This window comes from Vicia villosa, linkage group LG1 (genome assembly GCF_029867415.1).
Source record: "Vicia villosa cultivar HV-30 ecotype Madison, WI linkage group LG1, Vvil1.0, whole genome shotgun sequence".
Taxonomy (NCBI): domain Eukaryota; kingdom Viridiplantae; phylum Streptophyta; class Magnoliopsida; order Fabales; family Fabaceae; genus Vicia; species Vicia villosa.
The window spans coordinates 112,458,525-112,480,599 of NC_081180.1; the positions used below are offsets into that span (position 1 = coordinate 112,458,525).

The 22,075-nt window shown below is 36.4% G+C and overlaps 1 protein-coding gene and 2 long non-coding RNA genes across 3 annotated transcripts; 1 reads left to right on the forward strand and 2 right to left on the reverse strand.

Moving 5' to 3' along the window:
* Positions 1–3,252: 3,252 nt before the first annotated feature.
* Positions 3,253–5,333, reverse strand: LOC131643880 (uncharacterized). The gene is made up of 3 exons (XR_009296322.1): positions 5,218–5,333; positions 4,481–4,767; positions 3,253–3,524 (listed from the first exon to the last, which is right to left on the reverse strand). It is a non-coding gene; the product is annotated as an uncharacterized LOC131643880 (long non-coding RNA).
* Positions 5,334–5,443: 110 nt separating this feature from the next.
* Positions 5,444–6,587, reverse strand: LOC131643879 (uncharacterized). The gene is made up of 3 exons (XR_009296321.1): positions 6,311–6,587; positions 5,729–6,198; positions 5,444–5,639 (listed from the first exon to the last, which is right to left on the reverse strand). It is a non-coding gene; the product is annotated as an uncharacterized LOC131643879 (long non-coding RNA).
* Positions 6,588–12,717: 6,130 nt separating this feature from the next.
* On the forward strand, positions 12,718–16,359 carry LOC131643881 (E3 ubiquitin-protein ligase SP1). Its single transcript, XM_058914225.1, has 11 exons — positions 12,718–13,030; positions 13,129–13,181; positions 13,318–13,436; positions 13,557–13,652; positions 13,920–14,057; positions 14,194–14,259; positions 14,747–14,859; positions 14,932–15,042; positions 15,148–15,191; positions 15,272–15,374; positions 15,841–16,359. The coding sequence occupies exons 1-11, from the start codon at positions 12,951–12,953 to the stop codon at positions 15,941–15,943; spliced, it is 1,026 nt and encodes a 341-aa protein (XP_058770208.1). The 5' UTR covers positions 12,718–12,950; the 3' UTR covers positions 15,944–16,359.
* The last annotated feature ends 5,716 nt before the right edge of the window (positions 16,360–22,075 follow it).

Genomic DNA, 22,075 nt, shown 5'->3' on the forward strand with positions numbered 1-22,075 from the left:
TAATCGATTTCAATTGTTTACATGAACATGTCTTCTAGAGAGGGCGCTAAGGGAAGAAAGGATTCTTCAAAGAAAGAGGTGAAAGAGGTGAAGGAGGTGAAGGAGGTGAAGGAGGTGAAGGAGAAGAAGAAGGTTTCGACCGGCTCTACTTCTCGTTCCCAGGGGGCCCGGGGCCCGGATGCTCAAGCTCAGTCTTCAGGCGTGAGAGTCGTGATCAACGCTGATGGTTCTGAGACTGAGTGGGATGAGGATTGGTATAATTATCTTCATTCGGAGGAGTTCGCTCGTCGGGAAGAATAACGTGTTTTTTTTGTTTGATGTGTATTTTGTAACGCTCGTCGGGCAGAATAACATGTTTTTGTTTTGTTTTGTTCTGATTTCGGATTGTATCGCACAGTGTATTTGTATTGGATTTATCATGTTAGTTTTTGGAAGTGGTAACCGGGGTCGGAACATATGACGGATGAGGTGGATGTCTGGAGGAAGTAGAACTGGAGATACGTCCACCACGAGACAAAGTAGCCAATCAATGTAAGCTATAGTTTATGATTATCATCTGGGGAGGTCATTTCTAAAAAATCAAGATTAAAAATAATAAGATTTTTTTTCCAATTTTTTGTAATGACGTCCCCTGATGATAATGATAAATTATAGCTTACATTGATTGGCTCCTTTGTCTCGCGGTGGACGTACCTCCGGGTCTTCTTCCTCCGGACATCCACCTCCTCCGTCATATGTTTCGGCTCCGGTTACACCTCCTCCGTCATTTGTTACTTTCAGTTGTACGTATTTTTATTAAAATAATAAATAAACCTTTTGAAATTTGGAAGCCTTTTTTTCTCCCCACCACTCTCTCATCCCCACCTACCCGTGTTTAACAATATGTAACTTTAATTTTATGTAATATTATCGTTGTAATTTTCACCCGATTAAATAAAGCGAATTGTTCATTTTCTTCTGTCCAGACCTATTTTCGGAAGTGCATTTCCGAATTCCTCCAAGGGGGTGCGCTCGGAGATGAACTTCCGAAACACCACATTTTCTGAAAAGTGACTTTATTTCGGAGATGCATCTCCGAAATCAATATTTTATATTAAAAAAAACACGTTTTCGGAAGTTCATTTCCGAAAACACCTTTTTCAAGAAAAAAAGTACAGTTTCGGAAATGAACTTCCGAAACAAGGGGTATTATGGTAAATTCACCGGAGGTGGCCAAGAAGGTTGGGAGGTGGGTGAAGAAATTCTCTTCATAAAAATGGTGGGTAGATGTGAATGAACTTGGCTCAAACCAATTCAAATCGATTTGCATACATCCGTACTTTTTCTCTACTTTAATTTGCTTTAAGATTTACTTATTTTTAATTTATTAATATTTATCTAATGACATAACCATTAGTATGCTATAAAGCATTAGAGAGAAAAAAAATTTAAAAAGTTTTCTTGGGCGATATTGATTCCAATTAGTATTAGACTCATGGATAAATTAAGAGAATATAGTTTAATTATCATGAACACTAAAAACTTAAGTGTTTTTAGAGAGAGGTCAGACCTTCTCTCACTAAAATTTATTGTGTTTTCCCTTTATTTTTCTAAAGTTTCCTCTAGATTTCCTCTTGTTCTTGAACTTCATCTGGTGGTGGTTATCCCTTAGTTCCTAATTTTTTAGGTTCAATTATATCAGCTACATGCTTAATCTTTTGATGGAGAAATGAAAGATTGTTTCACTATCAAAGGAGGAGGAAGATAGTGTGAGGGTGGATAAGCAAGTGGAAATAGAAGAAGAAATCTTTAACAACAAAGAAAACCTATTTTAAAGTTATGGGCTTTTAACTCCTTCAGCATTAGGGCTTTCAAGATTACAATGATCCAAGCGTGAAGGTTTAAGAATCGAATTGACATACAAGATCTAGACAAAAATATGTTCACATTTTGCTTCTCTTCAAAAAGGGATGTGAATATGGTTACATACCAGCAAAAGAAAGTGAATTTGTTTTTCAAGTATGAACGTCTACTTGCGTTCTACTCCATCTATGGAAAATAGGATACCAACCGAAAGATTGTGATGATGTGATGATCAACAGCATTTTAACTATGTTTCTAGAGTATTTTATCTTTGAATCTTAAGTAGCTTGATCTCTATTTGGTGCATTTTACTTTTGTATCTTCGTTTTTCTATGTTTCAGATGAAAGAGAATGAGACATGATAAATTTGAGTTGAACTCGGACAGAATACACGAAGACAGCGCAAAGAGGAGGTCTCTAGTACAAAAAAATAAGAGCCCAATATGGTGTGGTTGTAGCAAGAATTACTGGCCGTAGTGGGAGCCCCCATACATAAAATCAGAGGGTGTTACGGTCTGCCTATAACCAACATTACGTCTCGTAGCCAGCATTACCACCTGCTTATAGCCAACACTACTTCATGCAGCCAACATTACCACGTGCCCGTAGTCAACACTACTTCATGCAGCCAACATTACCACGTGCCCGTAGTCAACACTACTGCCCGTTGCTAGCATTACCACGTGCCCGTAGTCAACAACATGCCCGTAGCGCACCATAGGCAAACCTCAAATTCCATTTTAACATCTAATATTTTATGGCCCTTCAATTAATGACTGTTTCAGCGGCTTGTCTTCTTCGTCAAGGCCTCATTTACATGAATTCAAGTTATTCCTTATGGATTAAGGCCTATATAAAGCCATCTAACATTTAAAAAGAACAAGTCGTTTTTCTACATACTACCATACTTATATCTTGTTTCATTTTTCCTGCATTTTTATATTCTACAAAGTGTTATTGATGTACTTTTGTTGAAGTCTCCTTGGAGAAAACTCTTGTCACTACAACGAATAAGGGCTTTAAAAGCGCTTATTTTGGGCTATTACAGCGCTTTAAAGCGCTGGCAAAGCCAGCGCTGCCGTAGGTAACAAAAGCGCTTTTGAAAGCGCTCTGGTAGGTCCCCCTATAAGAGCGCTTTTTCCAGAAAAGCGCTCTGGTAGACCCCCCTATAAGAGCGCTTTTCTGAAAAAAGCGCTCTGATAGCCACCCTATAAGAGCGCTTTTCCAAAAGCGTTTTCGTAGGTTGCGTTTTTTTGTTATGTTTTTTTTAATCTTTGGCAGCGCTTTTTGTAATGAAGCGCTTTAGTATTTTGACATATCTCAAATTCTCACTAATATTTTGAGAAAAACATTTAGTATATTAAACAAATAAAAATTTAAAAAAAAATACATTTAATATGAAACATTTTATGAATTAGTATTGCATATATTTATTATCAAAATACAAATAAAACATCACTAATTTTATAAGTGCTCTAGAAGCAAAGTTTACAATCAAATTCTCAAAACACAAAATACAATACAAAAATATATATATATATATATATATATATATATATATATATATATATATATATATATACTAATTTGCTCCCTAATAAAGCTAGTTCCCTCCAGTCGAACGTGACTCTAGATGGCCATAATTGACTTTCCAACAATGCACAAATCAACTTCTAATTTATCTTCAATTGTCCATTGCATGTATACATATAAGAATAAGAAGAAAAAGAAATAAAGTTAATATAGGAGTATATTGACTAAATGACTTATAGATAAACTAGATAATTAAACTTCATAAACTCAATTACTCACTTCACATTTTGAATGATTTCATCATTGAAACTTCATAAACTAGAGCATCGACCGTAATAGGGATTTAAAAATAGCAAGACCTCATGTTTAAAACTTCATGAAAATAGATCAACCATTGAATAATTACTTAATCACAGTTCACATTTGTCCATTGTTTAGTAAGTTCATCTTTAATCCCAATCATTTATAGATAGAAAACAATGCTCTTTGAATGTATTCACTAAATTTTTGAAACCAAATTCAAATAAGTGTATACCAATTCAATAAGTACAGCAGAAAAAATTTGGGCCAGTGTAAATTAAAATAGTGAATCACCACACCAACAAAAATATCTCCAACCATAGATAAAAAATATCTACTACTCAAATTTACTAAATTACGAAAATCAATTTCAGATTTTGAGAAAATGAAGATTTGAGGTTTTTAATAGAAAATTTGGGGTTTTCAAAATTGATAGTGGAGTTTTCAAAATTCAAAATTATTTTGAGCTGCTCTAAAACCTGCTCATAACAATTAACTAGCCATTGGAGACCTTTCAGCCGGTATTCTTTTAGACAACCTGTAAATAATTCTGGTGTTTGAGCAGTGGATGCTACTGGCGTGGTTGATTTGCAATATGACAACATAATATTAAAACTGACAAGTAATTGCCTAGTTTCAAAATCCTCAATAACATGCAGTTGAAGAACACCCAAATATGCTAATATACATGTAGTGTGTGCATTTATACATCCATGTAGCAAGAGAGGAGATATATATATATATATATATATATATATATAGAGAGAGAGAGAGAGAGAGAGAGAGAGAGTGAGAGAGAACTCACGGGGTTTGCAAATCAATATTACTCGCTCCTGCAACTTCATGCGTAAGTGAATCAGCTTCACCCACCTGTCGCAACCTCAAACATTCATTGTCAAAAGCATTGTCAAAACTCGCTCCTGCAACTTCCGGAGATAGTAAATCTGACTTATTCTTCATAAAGTGACTGTAGAGCTCAGTTTGTTGTATCAGAAAGGTAAGCCTTTGTTGCTGTCTCTTAGCTTCTTGAAGCTCCTGTTCACGTCTCAAAGCTTCAACCGCTTCTTTCTCCTCTCTTTTTCTCACTTCGGCCTGTAACAAATGAGATTGTAAGTTAAAACAAATTCAAGCCAATTGTATAAGTGACTGTACACTCGTGCTGACATGTTCACATTCAAAAATAAATCTAAGAAGAAATTGAGATGCAAAAGTCTACCAAAAAAACTATCTTTTTCTGTCAGATATAATAGGGTGCAATATATATACTAAATAGAGCATAATTCTTCCAAACTGGGTCTCCAAAGTCAAATAAGCTGAGCATTTTATAAAACATAATTTCACTCATGAGAAAGTTTTGGATCAGTCATTTCCAGATAAATATAGATAACATATGCTTCCTATTCAAAAATTTCATTGATACAGAAGATTACAAATTACAAACAAAGTAAGACTAAGAACCTATGCATAAACAGAACGAACATAATATGAATTAGGAAGCAAATCAACAAAATCAATAAACTTCACAGAGGAATTAAAAGGTACCATCTCCTTATCTATTCGTTTCCAGAACAGCAACATGTCTCTAGCTAGTTTCCAGGTGCGAATGCTAGCACCCCTATTCCATTTAAGTGATCTACTAATTTTCATTCTAACCTGAGGAAAAATTTATTGAAATAAGTTAAGCCAAAAGTACAAAACAAACACCATAAGCTTTGAATTATATAGAAAAAAAGAATAATTCATTGTGTACTAGGGATAACACATGCCTCTCTTTAACAGAACTCTGAGCACCTCTTAGCATCAATGAGTTGCTTTCGATGAAGAGTAGTAAAATTCCTATGATGCTTTGGTAAGTCTCTTACAATGTTTAACCAAATCTTTCCAATTTTATCCATTTCCTCCTTCTTAATTGATGCAGGATCTTTCTTTACCTTTTGCTTCTTGGGTAAGATTCGCTCAATGATCTGAAACAGTTATAATTCAAAACTGAATATAAAGGAAAAAGGAAGATAAAGGATTCAGAGAGATCATCATAATCTCAACCGATACATACCTCGTAAGTGTCACCTTTTTCCAAAACCTTTACTTAATAAACCTGCAATACACCTCCCTCAGACAAAATAGACCGCTTTATGCTTCCAGCAGCCCCTTCTGGAATGGATGAATTGAGACCAATATCAGACACATTCAGACTGAGATTTTGAGGTGAATTTGAAGATGACATGGCCTTTATCCGTGCCTGAAGAGATTCGTATTGAGATAGGGGTTCACCCATGCCAGCTTGGTTTTTATTTCCTAACCTTTTGTCACAAGCCATCATTTGAGCCAACGACCCCAAATCCAAGGTACCCTTCAAGTAAAATTCATCCACATGGATATCCGAGAAACTTGAAGGGTTCAACGATGTAGCCATTCGAACTCCGTCACGGTGGTTCCGGTGACCATTTGAACTCCGTCACGGTGGTTCCAGTTCAATAGGTTATGTAACCTAATGGAAGAACCTCGACTGCTATCGAACCTAACCTGTTATCAAAATCAAAGAGAATATGCGGATGAGAGAGACATAGTGAGGTGAAATTGAAATTGAAATTTCACCACAAATAAAATAAAATATTAGGGTTTATAGTTTACTTACATATATGAATGTGTACCCACCAAATTTGCATTCGAATAGAAAAGAAGAGGATTGTTTACAGTCAAGAAGATGATTGTTGCGATGAAGAAGAAGATCGTTGCGACGGTGAAGGAATTGAAGTGTTTGAGTTCTGGGTTAGAAGGGTTTGAGTAGTGGGTTGCGACGGTGAAGGAATGAAGGGCGGGGGAGAAGGAAACGAAGAAGAAAACCAAGATTTGAAGTCTGGGATGGGATGAACTTTTTTAGGGCTTATCAGTAAAGAGATGAACGAGTGGATATGGAAATTGTCTTCTAATTTCAATTTTAATTATTGTTTTTTAAAATAATTTAAATTAAAATAAAATCTAAACCCCTATAAGGACAGGGGTTCGATCCCTGTGTTGAATCTTTTTAATTTTAATTATAATATAAACCCTATAGGCTTTGCCAGCGCTTTTAGAGAAAAGCGCTTTGTAAGGTGTGATGTGAGTATGGTTTTTAGCAGCGCTTTTCAAAAGCGCTGGCTTAAGGCCCCATATAGCAGCGCTTTATATAAAACGCTTTCAACAGTTCACTTGCGTTACCCCTTTAACAGCGCTTTTTTAAAAGCGCTTTCGTAGGACCCCCATATAGCAGCGCTTTTTTTTTTTAGTTTTTTAGTTTTGTTTTTTGCGAAACATATAGCAGCGCTTCTTCCATAAAGCGCTGTCTTTGATGTGCTGCTAAAACACAATTTTGGCGTAGTGTGTATTACAGTTTACTGCATTTCATGTTTTATTTCAATCTTATTATTATGAACATGCTTGTATTGTCTGTTGTTTTATTTATGTTATTCATAAACATGTCTGAGTAGTTCTTTTTAGGATCTGAGACATGAGTACTGTCTAATTGATATACCTCATGTGAGTTATCTGATAAAAGATTCATAACAATTTTTTTGTCTGTTTCAGTCTTTTGGTTTTTTAAGAATACGTTCTCAACAAAAGTAAGAACACTTATGCATCAGTTATACACCAAAAGGATATAATTAATGTCTGACTTAGAAAATTGAACAGGTAAATTTAACACGATTAAAGTGTCCTAGAGTCAACTAAGAAATACTCTATTATTTTAATCGCTAAACTTTTAAAAACTTTAAACAAATGAGATACATTGCAAAAGCAAGTAAATGTTTCTTTTAAACACAATAATACGCCGCAAAAATGAGCATTACTACTAATTTTTATTATTGTGAGATTTTGTATAGAACTCTAGTATATCGACAAGGATAACTTCTTGGTTCGGCAGAATTTAAGCATATTGTTAAAGTTTGTTCACATGCTGATATTGAAGTCCTGCATGATGTAGTTGAAATATGTTCTAGCATGTAGTAGTCGATAATGTGAGGTTTGTTAGCATGTAGAACTAGGTCTGGTTGTTTAGCCTAATTGCTTAAGTTAGCTTGTAGCTTAAGTTGTCTTAGTAGTCTATAAATAAACTAGTTCTCTTAGGTTGTTGAGAGAGGCTGATTGTTATTATTCACTTGTATTCTGTAAACCCTTATTGAGTAAGTGAATAGAAAAATTAGTTACAATCAATCCTAATATTTCTTTTTCTTCTCTCTCTCTCTCTCTCGTGAAACCTATCAAGGTTTGTTGTGTTTGTTTAAGAAACTCAATCTTTCTCATAGTTTTGGTTTGTTCTTGACGACATCCGATACAATAAACGGGTGAGGTGAGCGTGGAGAAGAAGATGTCATCAACAAAGTATAAGATTAAGAAATTCACCGGTGTAAATTATCTCAGTTTGTGGCGCTTGAAGATGCGGGTGCGTCTTGCTCAACAGGGTTTGCTATAAGCGTTAAAGGGAGCTGCAGTCATGGATGTTACGCTAACGAAGAAGGAGAAAATGACTATGGTAGAGAAAGCCCTTGGCGCCATCGTATTAAGCCTTGGTGATAAGGTTCTCCGACAGGTGTCGAAGAAGAAGACGGCGACGGGTGTGTGGTCGAAACTCAAAAGTTTGTACATGACCAAATGGTTGGTCACTCGCCTCTACCTGAAGCAAGCTCTATATTCATTCAAGATGAGTGAAGAAAAAGTCTTGGCTAAGCAATTTGATATATTCAACAAGCTGATTCTTGATCTTGAAAATATCGATGTCAAGATTGATGATGTATATCCCTTGTGAATTTTTATATTTTTGAAAAGTTGTATATTTTTGAAAAGTTGTATATTTTAGTAAATTTCGAGTTTTTACCTGATTTTTGAAGAATTTCACGAGTTTTAATGAATTTTTGGAGAATCTATGAGTTTTTACCGAATTTTTTAAAAATTATCAATTTTAAATTACAAGATTTTTCAAATACACTATCGAAAATTTCAAAATCCTATGAATTTTTACCGAATTTTTCAAATAAACTATCAGATTTTTCAAAAGAGTATGAGTTTTTACCAGATTTTTCAAAGGTCTATGTGTTTTTATCAGATTTTTCAAAAAGTCTATGAGCTATTTACCGGATTTTTCAAAAAATTTATGAGTTTTTATCTGATTTTCTAAAAAACCTATGAATTTTTACCGAATTTTGTAAAAAAACTCTGAGTTTTTTCTAATTTTAAAAACAAAAAAAAATTATTGAATTAAAAAAAGACATAAATTTTTATCCGATTCAAATTCACTATTGAATTTTTCAAAAAATTCGATAAAATTATTTTTTAATTTTTTTAGGCAATTGAAAATGAACTACGAGTATTTTGAAAATATTCAAAAAGTTTCAAAATGTATCAAAATTTAAAAATACACTATCAGATTTTTCTATTCATATCAAAATTTTCAATTATATTATCAAATTTTTGGTTCACTCTTTTAAATCAAATTACTTAAAAAATATAAAAATACTTGAAGGTGACCTGTGAAATTTAGAAGGTGTTAGAATAAAATCTTGTTGAATTTATCAATGAGAAGGGTTGGTTTAATTTTGGACAATTTCTCAACATACCCCATGCATCTCTCACGCACCACCGAATTGACTATTTAGTCCTCGTGCTTTCGTAGATGCATCTCCGGAAGTACCCTTTTTATTGTTTAACGTTGCTTTGTTCCGTAGATGCATCTATGGAAGTCATCCGTATATGGATCTACAGAAAGGTTTGGTGTTATAACCCGCACCAGACATTTCCCCTCCCTCAGTCTCTTCATTTCAAACTCAAACTCTCCTCATACTCTCTCAACTTCAAATCTCTTTCAAGTTCAACTTCAAATCTCTTGTCAAAATCAACTTCAAAGTGATATTTTAATCGGTAAGTTTTTCGAATTTTTAGTTAATTTAGAGTAGTTTTGAAATTAAATTGGAATGTGATATTTAGGAGCAGACATGAATTAATAGGTTTAGCAATAGTGTTTATAGACAATGTAAGGTTTGTTTGTCGTTTTAAACGGACGATCAAACCACAAAAAAAGAGTTTATATTGGCTGGAATGACTCAGACGCCATTGTTGCACTTCTGAGTTTCAGTTGCTTCCGTAGGTCCATCTTTGGAAGAACCCAATGTTTTTGAAACTAACATACTTTCGTATGTGCTTCTACGGAAAGAGTATTTTTTTTTTAATTTCTTGTTTATTAATATTCTATTGTTCATGTACGGTTACATATGCAGACATTATGACTCACGGGCCAGATAGAGATATACATAGGAGGACTATGCAGCACGCATCTGTGCGTCGTAAACGGGCGCGTGTTATATCTCATGTGATTGATGGAGCTGCTGTTTCACCTGATACACCCGCTCCAGCCGGGACTTCTACATTTGTCCCAGTTGAGGGGGTCTCAACTGTTGTTCCAGTTCATACACCTGCTATAGCTAGGCATTCTACAGCTCTCCCAGTTAAGGGGCCTTCCCCGTCTACTACTACTTCACGGAGGCCCCGGGATGATGCAGAGGGTTCTTCACAGTAGGGATCCCTAGAGGTTCTACAACCATGGGCGGAAGATTAAAGATCTCGCGCAGCCTGACGAGCCATGGTTTCAAGAGGTACTGACAGCTTCAACCATGAGGGACCTCTATATGATCGGCTACGATACCATACATAATGGTAGGCTTACGGAGTTTGCGGAGAGATAGCATCCTGAGACAACCTCATTTTATCTACTCCACGGTGAGATTACCATCACCATAGATGATGTGGCATGCCTACTTCATCTACCTATCAGGGGTACCCTCCTTTGTCACAGTAGGCTGACAAAGGCGGAAGCTCAGGAGATGCTGATTGCTGAGCTGGGGGCTGATCCCGATGACGTCCTTGAGGAGGTGGAGAGGACACGAGGGGCCCACGTCAGGTTTAGATTCCTGTAGATACATTATGATGCGGAGCTCACTACGACACAACAGGCTGAGGGGGACGAGTTGGAGCAGGCTACACACAGAGAGCGGGCGCTGAGATGTTACTTCCTATATTTGATAGGCACTCAACTCTTTGTGGACACGATTTCGTCATACACAGACGTCGTCTACCTAACGTACTTATCAGATATAGCACGTATCCATGAGTACAACTAGGGAGCGGTTGTACTGGCGTACAATTACCATAGACTTGGAGAGGGATGCATGTGGAAGGCAAGGACAGTTGCGGGCAGCTGTACTCTTTTGGTGGTAACAATCTTATACTCTTCTACTTTTTTATAGTTTTTTATTGTACTTTAAAATAATCGTGTGTTTTTTTTTTCAGGATTGGATACTACAACACTTCCTAAACATTATTGGCTGGGGAGAGCTAGAGGAGTACACAGAGGTCATGTCGCGTGTCAGTGCTTTCACCCCCTTAGAGGGAACCAGGTGTCAGATCCCAACAGGCGGGCTCTTGACCGTATGGTCGCGGAGGACATCAGGTACTGCTGCTATGATGAGCACCGGGAGGCGCTTCTGTTTGAGGAGATAGCTCTGTATTCTGAATGGTTGACCGCCAGCTTGACCATTGTTATATGCTATCTTCCGGAGTGTGTCATGTGTCAGTTTGGATATGAGCAGACGATACCTCACGATCCTACAGTCTCATCTCCTCTCGTCATGACTCGCAGGCAGTTAGATGAGGTCTTTGCAGACTGGGAGCATCACATGGTCCCTGAGGAGGCACGGGCAACGCTAGCAGAGCACGACTGGAGCTGTGTCGAGGGGTACATCACATGGTACTATAGAGTCTCACAACCATACATGCTTCCAACTGCAGAGGGAGGTCCTCCCAGACCAGCCCACGAGGAGACTCTCCGTGCGCATCAGGCTCAGTTGGACCACACTCAGGATCTTCTTTCTCTGTGTCGTCAGATAGCTGACAGGGGCATCAGAGTCATTGCAGAGGGTTTATTCTCTGAGGGGACTGCTTCTAGGCTCAATCTCACTACTGAACAATAAGCTTATTCATACCTTATTTCTTTCATCACTGCTAATGAAGCCAACCTTGAACATGTTACCACCACTTAACGCTGTAACTCATCAACTACAACTCTGATGTCAAACCGTTCACGCAAACACCACCGAGCAACTCAGTTTTGCATCATCCTTCATCAACACATTCGCAGCTTCGATTTAACAAAAATCCACAAACCCAATATTACAACAAAATTAATTTCAAACACAGACGAACTCGCAACATCGAGATAACAACAAATCAGAAATCAATTCCAAAAAAAAAGAAGTGAACGAAAATTGAAGAGGAAGAAGAGAGGATCCGCCGCGGTTCCATGAGGAAGAAGAGAGTTGAGCGGAGAATGAGAGAAAGATAACGACTAGTTGTTGAATTTCAATTGGAAAAGAGGTGGCTGATTTCGCCGTCCTCTGTTTGTGAGAAGGAAGAAGGAAGAAGAACGTGATTATGTTTTAGTACCCTAATTCTCTTTTAATTTTTTATTTTAATTTTAATTTATTAAATTGATTAATATATTGTTAATTAATATAAGAGTTTAATGGATATGCACTGACAGTGTAAAATAGTTTTACACTGTCATCCAATAGAAAACCACAAATCTGCCATGTCATTAAAAACTTTTTAAAACAAAAGAGGGCTTTAATTGAATACATGGTTGTGATTGGTTGACAGTGTAAAACTATTTTACACTGTCAGTGCATCACCCATTTTCTCTTAATATAATTATTAGAAATATAAAAAGCTAGATAACTAAAGGTATTAATGTCATTGCACTGGCTGAATATATGATGTGGAAATTTCATTCATTAAAAAGTTTAAAAAAACACTCTCACATCAGACTTTTTGATGATGTGGCCTGATAAAAAGCCAAAATAAAACTTTTGAAAGTTGTTGAGACCATTCATGCAATTTTTTTTTTTCAGGGAGTTTTCAAACCAAACCCATATGATGGGGTGAAAAAAACATTAAATTTTAAAAAATATTTTTGAAAATTATGAGATTTATTTTGTGAGGAAGAGCCCTGCCACGCAGGCAGGGTGATACACTCTATCCTATTCTCTTTTTTCCTTTCTTTCATTTCCTTCCCTTTACTCCTTGCATCAAATTCCTTCATTTTCCCTCAATTCTAACTATTATTATTATTGCAAATTCTCTTCTTACCTAGTAAACCTAAATCCTTATAAAACTATCTCGATTTTCTCTCAATCCAAAACCCTTTTTCAATTCAAACGATCAATGACTCTGTGAACTTAATCTCGTTGAAGATGGCGATGGTTCCTTGGCGTGGTATCAGTTGCTGTTTGAGTGCTGCTGCTCTTTACTTTCTCGGTAGAGCAAGTGGCAGGTATTACTTTCTGCAATTTCATAACATTCATTCTTTTCTTCACTTTGTATAATAATATAATAAAATAATATTAATGATAATTTTTTGTTCTTGTTTAGGGATGCTGAAATTCTTAAATCTGTTAGCAGGGTTAATCAATTGAGGGAGCTAGGTTTGAAACTTTTACTGTTATTGATTTTGATTTTGGTTTTGGTTTTTCCTAATGCTTATTGAATTTACCTGGTAACTAGAAATGCAATCTGTGCTGTTAAGTTTTCTGATTATGTTTGGGATTCTTTGCTTTTCAGCAAAACTGTTGGATGAGGAAATACTTCCCTTGGTTGTTGCGATTTCTGGAAGAGTTGGTTCTGAAACCCCTATTAATTGTGAATTTAGTGGTTTAAGAGGTGTAATGGTTGAAGAAACGGTGTGTAGAATTAAATTTCTTAAGTGTGTGAATAATCTGTTCTCTTATAAGAACTTTGCTTGTCTCATTCTTTGCGTTTTTACGGCTAATACTTTACTTGTTTGCAATTTATTTTTTTAGGCTGAGCAACATTTTCTGAAGCACAATGAAAATGGTTCATGGATACAAGATTCTGCGTTAATGTTATCCATGAGTAAAGAGGTTCCTTGGTATCTGGTGTGTACTTCTTCTCTTTTCTACTAGTGTAGTTGTTGTTGGTTATATGGATGATTGGGTGCAATTTGCAAAGCACCCCCTTTCCTTTTTAAAGTCTATATTTAAGCTTCCGAACATTCCCCCTCCGGAGATAGAAAAAGGAAAATGATAATAAAAAATCAAAATTATTATAGTATGCGTGTGCGCGCACGTGTGTTCTATGAGTGGAAACCAAATTCACTTGAAATAATGATTTAATATGACGGTTCCTTCAATTTTATGTGTTAGGGTGATGGAACTGATCGTGTGCGTGTAGTTGGAGCTCGTGGTGCCACTGGTTTTGTATTGCCTGTTGGAAGTGAGGCATTTGAAGAGTCGGGTCGGTCACTTGTACGTGGAACATTGGATTATCTCCAAGGTTTAAAGGTGGGAGTGTTAGTACTTGGCGATGACATTCAAAAAATTGGAGCACTCAGATGCTTATTTTGTAAACTGACATAGTTGAAACTATATTTTCAGATGCTTATTTTGTAAACTGACATAGTTGAAACTATATTTTCAGATGCTAGGAGTTAAGAGAATTGAACGGGTACTTCCCGTTGGAACTTCCTTGACTGTTGTTGGTGAGGTAATTTAATTATTTTTAGAGATATAGCTAGTTACTTTCTCAAGAATATCATATATGAAAGGATTTCATTATAATTGGCGCATCAGCAGTGTTGTATTGTAGATAGGTAATGGTACAAGGTATACCAGGTTACTGGCTAGAATGATAGTATCAATAAACACTTGCTTCTATGACGTATACCTCATGGTGCAAGTTTTATGTGAGAAAGGTTTATTGTATTGATTATTGTTCACACATAAGTAAAATGAACTCCACATTATGAATCATCAAATTGCTGTTTCTCACAAAATGAAACATGTTACAGCTTGTGATATTATAATAAAAGTCTTTGTTCCAAAGAAAGGTCTACGAGGGCTTCATTAGATTTTTATTTGAGGTCTTCCTATATTCGATTTATCTACTCTGGTGGGTTTTTGTCTTTGTTAATATCAATCCTTTGCTTTTTCAAACTTTTTTTAAAGAAATAATTTTTAAACTATATGATCAGGCTGCTAAGGACGATGTCGGAACCATTCGAATTCAGCGACCCACCAAAGGGCCATTTTATGTCTCTCCCAAAACAATTGAGGAACTCATTGCAAATCTTGGGAAATGGGCGAGGTTGCTTTACTTTATATTTGTTTATTGTATGTTTTTTCCTACAGGATTTTCTATTGACTAATTTTTTATTAGGTGGTATAAGTGTGCTTCCATGGGCTTGACAGTGTTTGGTGTGTATCTGATAGCCAATCATGCTATCCGGTACATCATGGAAAGACGCCATCGCAACGAAATACAAAAAAGGTACTCATCAGTGGCGACAAAACTGAATACCTTCAATTTGGAAATATATGATTCCACTCCATTTTAAATTGCCTCACCTTTAATAATCTGAATAATTTTATGCAGGGTTCTTGCTGCAGCTGCTACGATGTCTGGACAAGATAATGGGGGTATATTGCACTGGTTCTACAATATTTAAGCTTGCAATAGCTATTTCATTAATTACCTGAAATTTATGATTCTGTCTCAGGTGAAATTGCTGACAACTTATCAGATGGTGCTAAAAGGGAACGCACAATGCCAGATTTATGTGTAATATGCCTCGAGCAGGAATATAATTCCGTTTTTGTTCCGTAAGCTATCAATCTTATCCTCTTCTCTAATTGTATGTCATACTATTTTACGAAGCAGTGGCACTGAGAAGGACAAGCATGCCCCCATGTTTGTGAATCTCTGCCCCGATTTTCCATTTTCTTTTATTCTCTCATTTATATAAAATATCCCAATACCATTTCTTTCGTGTGATCTTTATTGACTATTCTCTAAGATGAAGAAAAGTTGCTTATCCATTGTATTAGACTCAAAACAACACCATGTAACGCATATCAGTCTGTTTTCCATGCAAAAGAAAGTATGACTTTGCAGGGAATTTGTTAGCCGAGTCAAACTTTGTTACTTCGATTATATATGGATGCTTAACAACATAAAAACATGCCTGCTAAAACCACTTAAAATGAGATATTCAAAGCCCCTATAGCAGAACTATCTATTTAATTAACATTCCAAGTATTACTCTTAAGATCTATGTTGTGATTTCAGGTGTGGGCATATGTGCTGCTGTACAGCTTGCTCTTCTCACTTGACCAGTTGCCCTCTTTGCCGGAGACAGATAGAAAGGGCAGTAAAGACTTTCCGTCATTGAGTATCGACCATACATAGACCCACACGCGAGAACGAGGAATCATGCCATATGAATCCAACAGTAACAATTTGGTCAATGGTGATTATAGAATTTATGCAACTTTTCATCCATCATCTTTGTCTGTGAGCAATGCTTTGTCTATGAGAAATCTTGAAACCAATGACTTTCAAATAGGCATCAAGATGGTGACTTACTGTTGGTTCTTTTGGCATCTTCAACTGTAAATATTTAATATCCGAACTAGTTGCTCATTACTCCTAGTTATCGGTAAGTGCTATTTGCATATAGGTGTCTTCTTTTCAATTAGTGTTGAATGTTCTGACACATGAGATAACTTACTCTGTGGATTTGGTTAAATACTTATATGATGTATGTTAGTGAACACGTTTTGTTAATGTGACCAGGGACTTATTTTATTGTTTGCCCTTCATTCCTTAATATAATTATGCACTTGATAGTAGATTATTTCTTCAATTCTTTGTAGTTGCTTTTTTGTAAAACTAGCACATGGTTTTAATCCCTCCAAAACATGAAAGGTACTATGTTTGGTCTCTTGTCAAGTGACAAATGTTAACTACTTATGTTTCTATGCAGATGTTGTGTATATCAAGTGACATTGAATGATGTTATGTTAGCATGTGAGTACTGGAAAAGTTTTCGTTGACCCCTGTAGTAACTTTTGTTTGTCTGCCATAAAATGAATGCTAGTGGATCAAAAACTGATATTAGGTTTTAGAGGGATAAAAATCAAAGAAAAATATTTTATAGGAGAATCAAAATTTATTCATTTTTTAAGAGCAACTCACACAAGTGAGAACGTAATTGAATGTGAGACATTTCTGGTCTCTTGGGCCGAGTTTTGGAATGGGTGGGAGTTAGCCCGGATCCATTGGAGCTTTCCTTGCTTGTAGTAGTTTATCTAGAAGAATGTGACCGATCTAAAATAACTAATGGAATCGATTTGGTTGTGTCAGTCCAAGTCTGGCATAAGCCATTATCTAAAGAATATATGATTTCGAAGGGATTTATTATTGATGGAGGATATTAGGATCTAGGATTCGAGTCAATCAAGCTTAATTCTTGAATAGCCTCTAATAAACTTTTGTCTGGATCAATCATGTTGAATAGTCACTAATGAACTTTCGTGTAATACGAATCATAATTACTATATTTCGTGTAAGACGAATCATAATTACTATATTAAGAAGAATATTTTGTGTAAGACGAATTATAATTACTATATTAACATAATTAAATTTAGCATAATCGATTTATGTTTGGATATATTTATTTAAAAGTGAGTTGAACAATAAATTTCAGTGTAAATCACTTAGAATCAATGCTGGAGGTAGAAGCTACAAATTATAGCTTCAAGTAGAATTAATTCTAGAGGTAGAATCAATTCTATTTTTGATAAAACAAACATGTCAAAATCATCCCGAATCAATTCTACACATCTAGAATTGATTCTAGGTCTTCCAAAAGCCAATCCAAACATACACAAACACATCATGCTAGTTCTCATGGATAAACACAAGTATCTTACATGGTAGTAAGAACCTAACAACCTCTCTGAAAAGGAATATATTTCTTCTTATTAAAAGTGGAAAAATTAAATGATACTGTAAGATAGGAATTTTACTAAAAGTGGAAAATAGGAAATATTTGTTATGAGGATGAAGGAGAACAACTACAACTTAGATCAATTATTAGGAATGCTTTGCTTTAGCACTCAAATGAATGGTAGTCTTTCTGTTTCTTGAAATGGCTTGACAAATAAAAATTCCCTTATGCATTGGCAAATCAAATCTTAAGATTATAGCTAGACAGCATATCACAGCACTGAATCTGTCGGCAAGTTTTCGTAGCATTTGCATTACATTGTTGCATATATGAATAAGCATATTAAATCTCAAAACTGTCAATTGACTCATGCTATTTGTTCATTCATTTCAGCATCTAGGTGTCATGTTTCTAGACTTAATAATGTACAATTTTAATAAGGAAAAATTCTCTACCCATCATAAATAGTAAATTCTAAAGATATTATTTAATTTGACATATTAAATTATTTATTAAATATTATAATTATTTATTGTTTTTTAAAGTATTTTATACTTGAAATAAATGTATTCAACTTTTTGAATTGGATAAATAAGAATTAACTTTTTAATAATTACACTGTGATATATATGTAGAATATTTAAAAAGAAAAACTATGTTAAACTTCTTTACTCAAAAATAGTAATATAAAGTATTTTAAATGACGGGGACATAATATTTTATGATGTGAAATAATTAACTCACAAGAATTGCAAAAAAAAATTATTTCTATATTAAAAACTGTGAGATATTGGATCGAACTCTAGTATAGCCGAAGGGTAGCTTCTTGGTTCGACAGTTCGACAGAGTTAAGCATGAAGTCGAAGGTTGTTCACATGCTGGTGTCGAAGTGTGCATGCTGTAGTCGAAGATGAGTCTAGCATGCAGATGTCGAAGATGCTAGGGTGGTTAGCATGTTAAATTAGGTTTTAGTGTTTAAACCCTAATTTGTTAAGTTAGCTTGTGTATTAAGTTGGCTTGTGTAATGGGCCTTGCTGAAAAAGCCCATTAGTTAGTATGTTAGGTTTATTATAAATAGCATACTAGTCTCTCATCATTGCTAAGCGGCAAATCCTAATTTAGGGTGAGAGAGGTTATTTGTTATTCTTGTAAACTTGTAATCTTGTTTTAAGAGAAAGTAAAAGAATAGCAGTTATAACCAATTCTTGTGTTCTTCTTCTTCCTTGTCCTTTATTCATCCCTTGTATTATACTTTGTTTTTGGCATCGAATTCACAACAAATTGGTGCAGTGAGCGTGGAGAAGATGCCTTCAACAAAGTATGAGATTGAAAAGTTCACCGGAGTGAATGATTTCGGTCTGTAGCGCTTGAAGATGAAAGCCCTACTGGTTCAGCAGGGTTGTTTGGAAACGTTGAAGGGAGAGGCAGCCATGAATGCAGAATTGACGGCAGCGGAGAAGACGAATATGATCGAGAAAGCACACAGTGCAATTTTGTTGAGCCTTGGTGATAAGGTTCTCCGGCAGGTATCAAAGGAGACGACGGCATTAGGGTTATGGGTGAAACTTGAAAGTTTGTATATGACCAAATCGCTGGTAAATCGACTCTACCTGAAGCAAGCTCTGTATTCATTCAAGATGATTGAAGACAAAGTATTGGCTGAGAAGTTGGATATGTTCAACAAGCTGATTCTTGATCTTGAAAATATTGATGTGAAGATCGATGATGAAGATCAAGCGCTGTTAATATTGTGTTCTTTGCCTCAATCACATGCTCACTTCAAAGAAACCCTCTTGTATGGAAGGGAGTCCCTGACGTTTGAAGAAGTTCAATCAGCCTTGTACTCTAAGGACTTGAATGAACGAAAGGAGCATAAACCTTCGACTGTTGGTGAAGGTTTGGCCGTTAAAGGAAAACTCTTACGAAAGGATGGTAAGTTCGACAAGAAGAAAGGCAAAAGCCAATCGAAGTCTTACAGTGGCGAAGCATCTGGCATTCGATGCTACCATTGTAAGAAGGAGGGTCACACAAGAAAGGTGTGCCCTGAACGCCTGAAATATCATGGAGGTAAGGATAATGGCAACGCTGCCATTGTTCAAGATGATTTCGAATCATCTGATGTTCTTGTGGTTTCAAGCAGTGACTCTAAGAAGGAGTGGATTATGGATTCAGGTTGCACTTGGCACATGACTCCAAACAAAGACTTGTTCGAGGAATTATGTGATCAAGATGGTGGATCAGTATTGCTGGGAAACAACAAGGCTTGCAAGATTGCAGGTGTTGGATCTGTGAGATTCAAGCTCCATGATGAGTTAATAAGGTTGTTGACTGAAGTCAGGTATGTTCCTGATTTGAAGAGAAATCTGCTTTCTCTTGGTGAATTCGACAAGAAAGGATATGTTTTCCAAAGAGAGAAAAGTATCCTAAGAGTCATGAAGGGTTCGAAGGAAGTCTTGAGAGGCGTGAAGAAACAAGGCTTGTATACCCTTGAGGCTGAAGTTGTAAGTGGTTCGACAAATGTTGCATCCACGAAACCTTTGTCGAAAACAGAAATCTGGCACATGAGATTGGGCCATGTCAGTGAAAGGGGTCTGGTCGAATTAGGGAAACAAAATCTGCTTGGTGGAGACAAAGTCGAAAAGCTGAAGTTTTGTGAACCCTGTGTACTTGGAAAATCCTGCAGAGTGAAGTTAAACAAAGGCAAACAAAGAACACATGGATCCCTTGATTACATCCATGCTGATCTTTGGGGGCCTGCAAGATGTCCATCACATTCAGGAGCAAGGTATTTTCTATCCATAGTAGATGATTATTCCAGAAAATTATGGGTATTCATCCAGAAGACTAAGGATGAAACTTTTGAGAATTTCAAAAGTTGGAAGACTCTGGTTGAAAATCAGACTGGCAGAAACGTCAAGAGGTTGAGAACCGACAATGGCCTTGAATTTTGCAATGAGGCATTCGACAGTTTTTGTGCTGCCTCTGGTATTGCAAGGCATAGAACTACTGCAGGTACTCCACAGCAAAATGGTTTGGCTGAAAGGTTTAATCGAACTATTTTGGAGAGAGTCAGATGCATGTTGACTAGTGCGGGGTTAACGAAGGTTTTCTGGGATAAGGCTGTTTCGACAGCAACATATCTGATAAATAAATGTCCTTCGACGGTGTTAGATATGAAGACACCTGAAGAAGTTTGGTCGGGACATCCACCAGATCTCGACAAACTGAGAGTATTTGGCTGCGTAGCCTATGCTCACATTAGGCAAGACAAGGTCGAACCTAGAGCTCTGAAATGCATGTTCATGGGATACCCAGAAGGAGTCAAAGCTTATAGGCTATGGTGCCTAGAGCCAGGTCACAGGAGGTGTATCACCAGTCGAGATGTAGTTTTCAATGAAGCTGAAATGACTTTTAAGAAAACTGATGATGTTGGTCGAAGTACAGAAACATCTGACGAAGAGCTGGAACAGGTAGAGATTCCTGTTGAGGTGGAGCATGTTGATGCTGAATTGCATATCCCTGATGAAGTCGAAGAAGAAGCAGAAGATGCTGAGGAAGTTGAGGAAACTGACGATGACTACCTATTGTCGAGAGATAGGTCGAGAAGAGTCATAAAGGCACCTCAGAGGCTTGGGTATGCAGATCTTATAGCTTATGCCTTAATCTTTGCAAGTGAGGTTCTAGACGAAGAACCTAGAGACTACAAGGAAGTTATGAGGAGTCGAAATAAGACTGAATGGCTGAAATCCATGGATGATGAGATGAAATCTCTTCATGATAATCATACTTAGGAATTGATCAAGAAACCTGCTGGGGCAAGGTTAGTCAGCTGTAAATGGATTTTCAAAGTTAAGGAAGGAATTGAAGGAGTGACGTCGAAAAGATACAAGGCAAGGTTAGTTGCAAGGGGTTTCACTCAGAAAGAAGGTGTCGACTTCAATGATGTGTTTTCTCCTGTTGTGAAGCATAGGTCCATTCGAATGTTGCTTGCCATGGTGGCATAGTTCGATCTTGAACTGGAACAGATGGATGTGAAGACTGCATTCTTGTATGGTGATCTAGATGAAACGATCCTGATGAGGCAACCTGAAGGGTATGTCGAAAAGGGGAAGGAAGATTATGTGTGCAAGTTAAAGAGATCTTTGTATGGGCTGAAACAATCTCCTCGACAGTGGAATAGGAGATTCGACAAGTTCATGGCACGCATAAGTTTCATTAGAAGTCAGTTCGACCACTGCGTTTACTTCAGATTTCGACATGGTAATTCATTTGTTATTTTGTTGCTTTATGTGGATGATATTCTCATAGCAAGCAACAATGTTGAAGATGTGACGAGCGTGAAGGCTGAACCCAATAAGGAGTTCGATATGAAGGATCTGGGAGCTGCTTCCAGGATTCTTGGAATTGACATTCGAAGAGATAGAAAGAAGTCGAAGTTATGCATATCTCAAGAGGCATATCTACGGAAGATTCTCGAAAAGTTTGGTATGTCGAATTCGAAGCCAGTTGTGACTCCAACAAACCCTCAATTCAAGCTGAGTATTGATCAGTGTCCCAGTACTGATGTCG

Coding starts and splice junctions, on each gene's coding strand:
- LOC131643881 (XM_058914225.1), top strand. CDS start 12,951: ATGGCGATGGTTCCTTGGCGTGGTATCAGTTGCTGTTTGAGTGCTGCT. Junction 13,182..13,317: donor TAATCAATTGAGGGAGCTAG/GTTTGAAACTTT, acceptor TTTGCTTTTCAG/CAAAACTGTTGGATGAGGAA. Junction 13,437..13,556: donor GTGTAATGGTTGAAGAAACG/GTGTGTAGAATT, acceptor TTATTTTTTTAG/GCTGAGCAACATTTTCTGAA.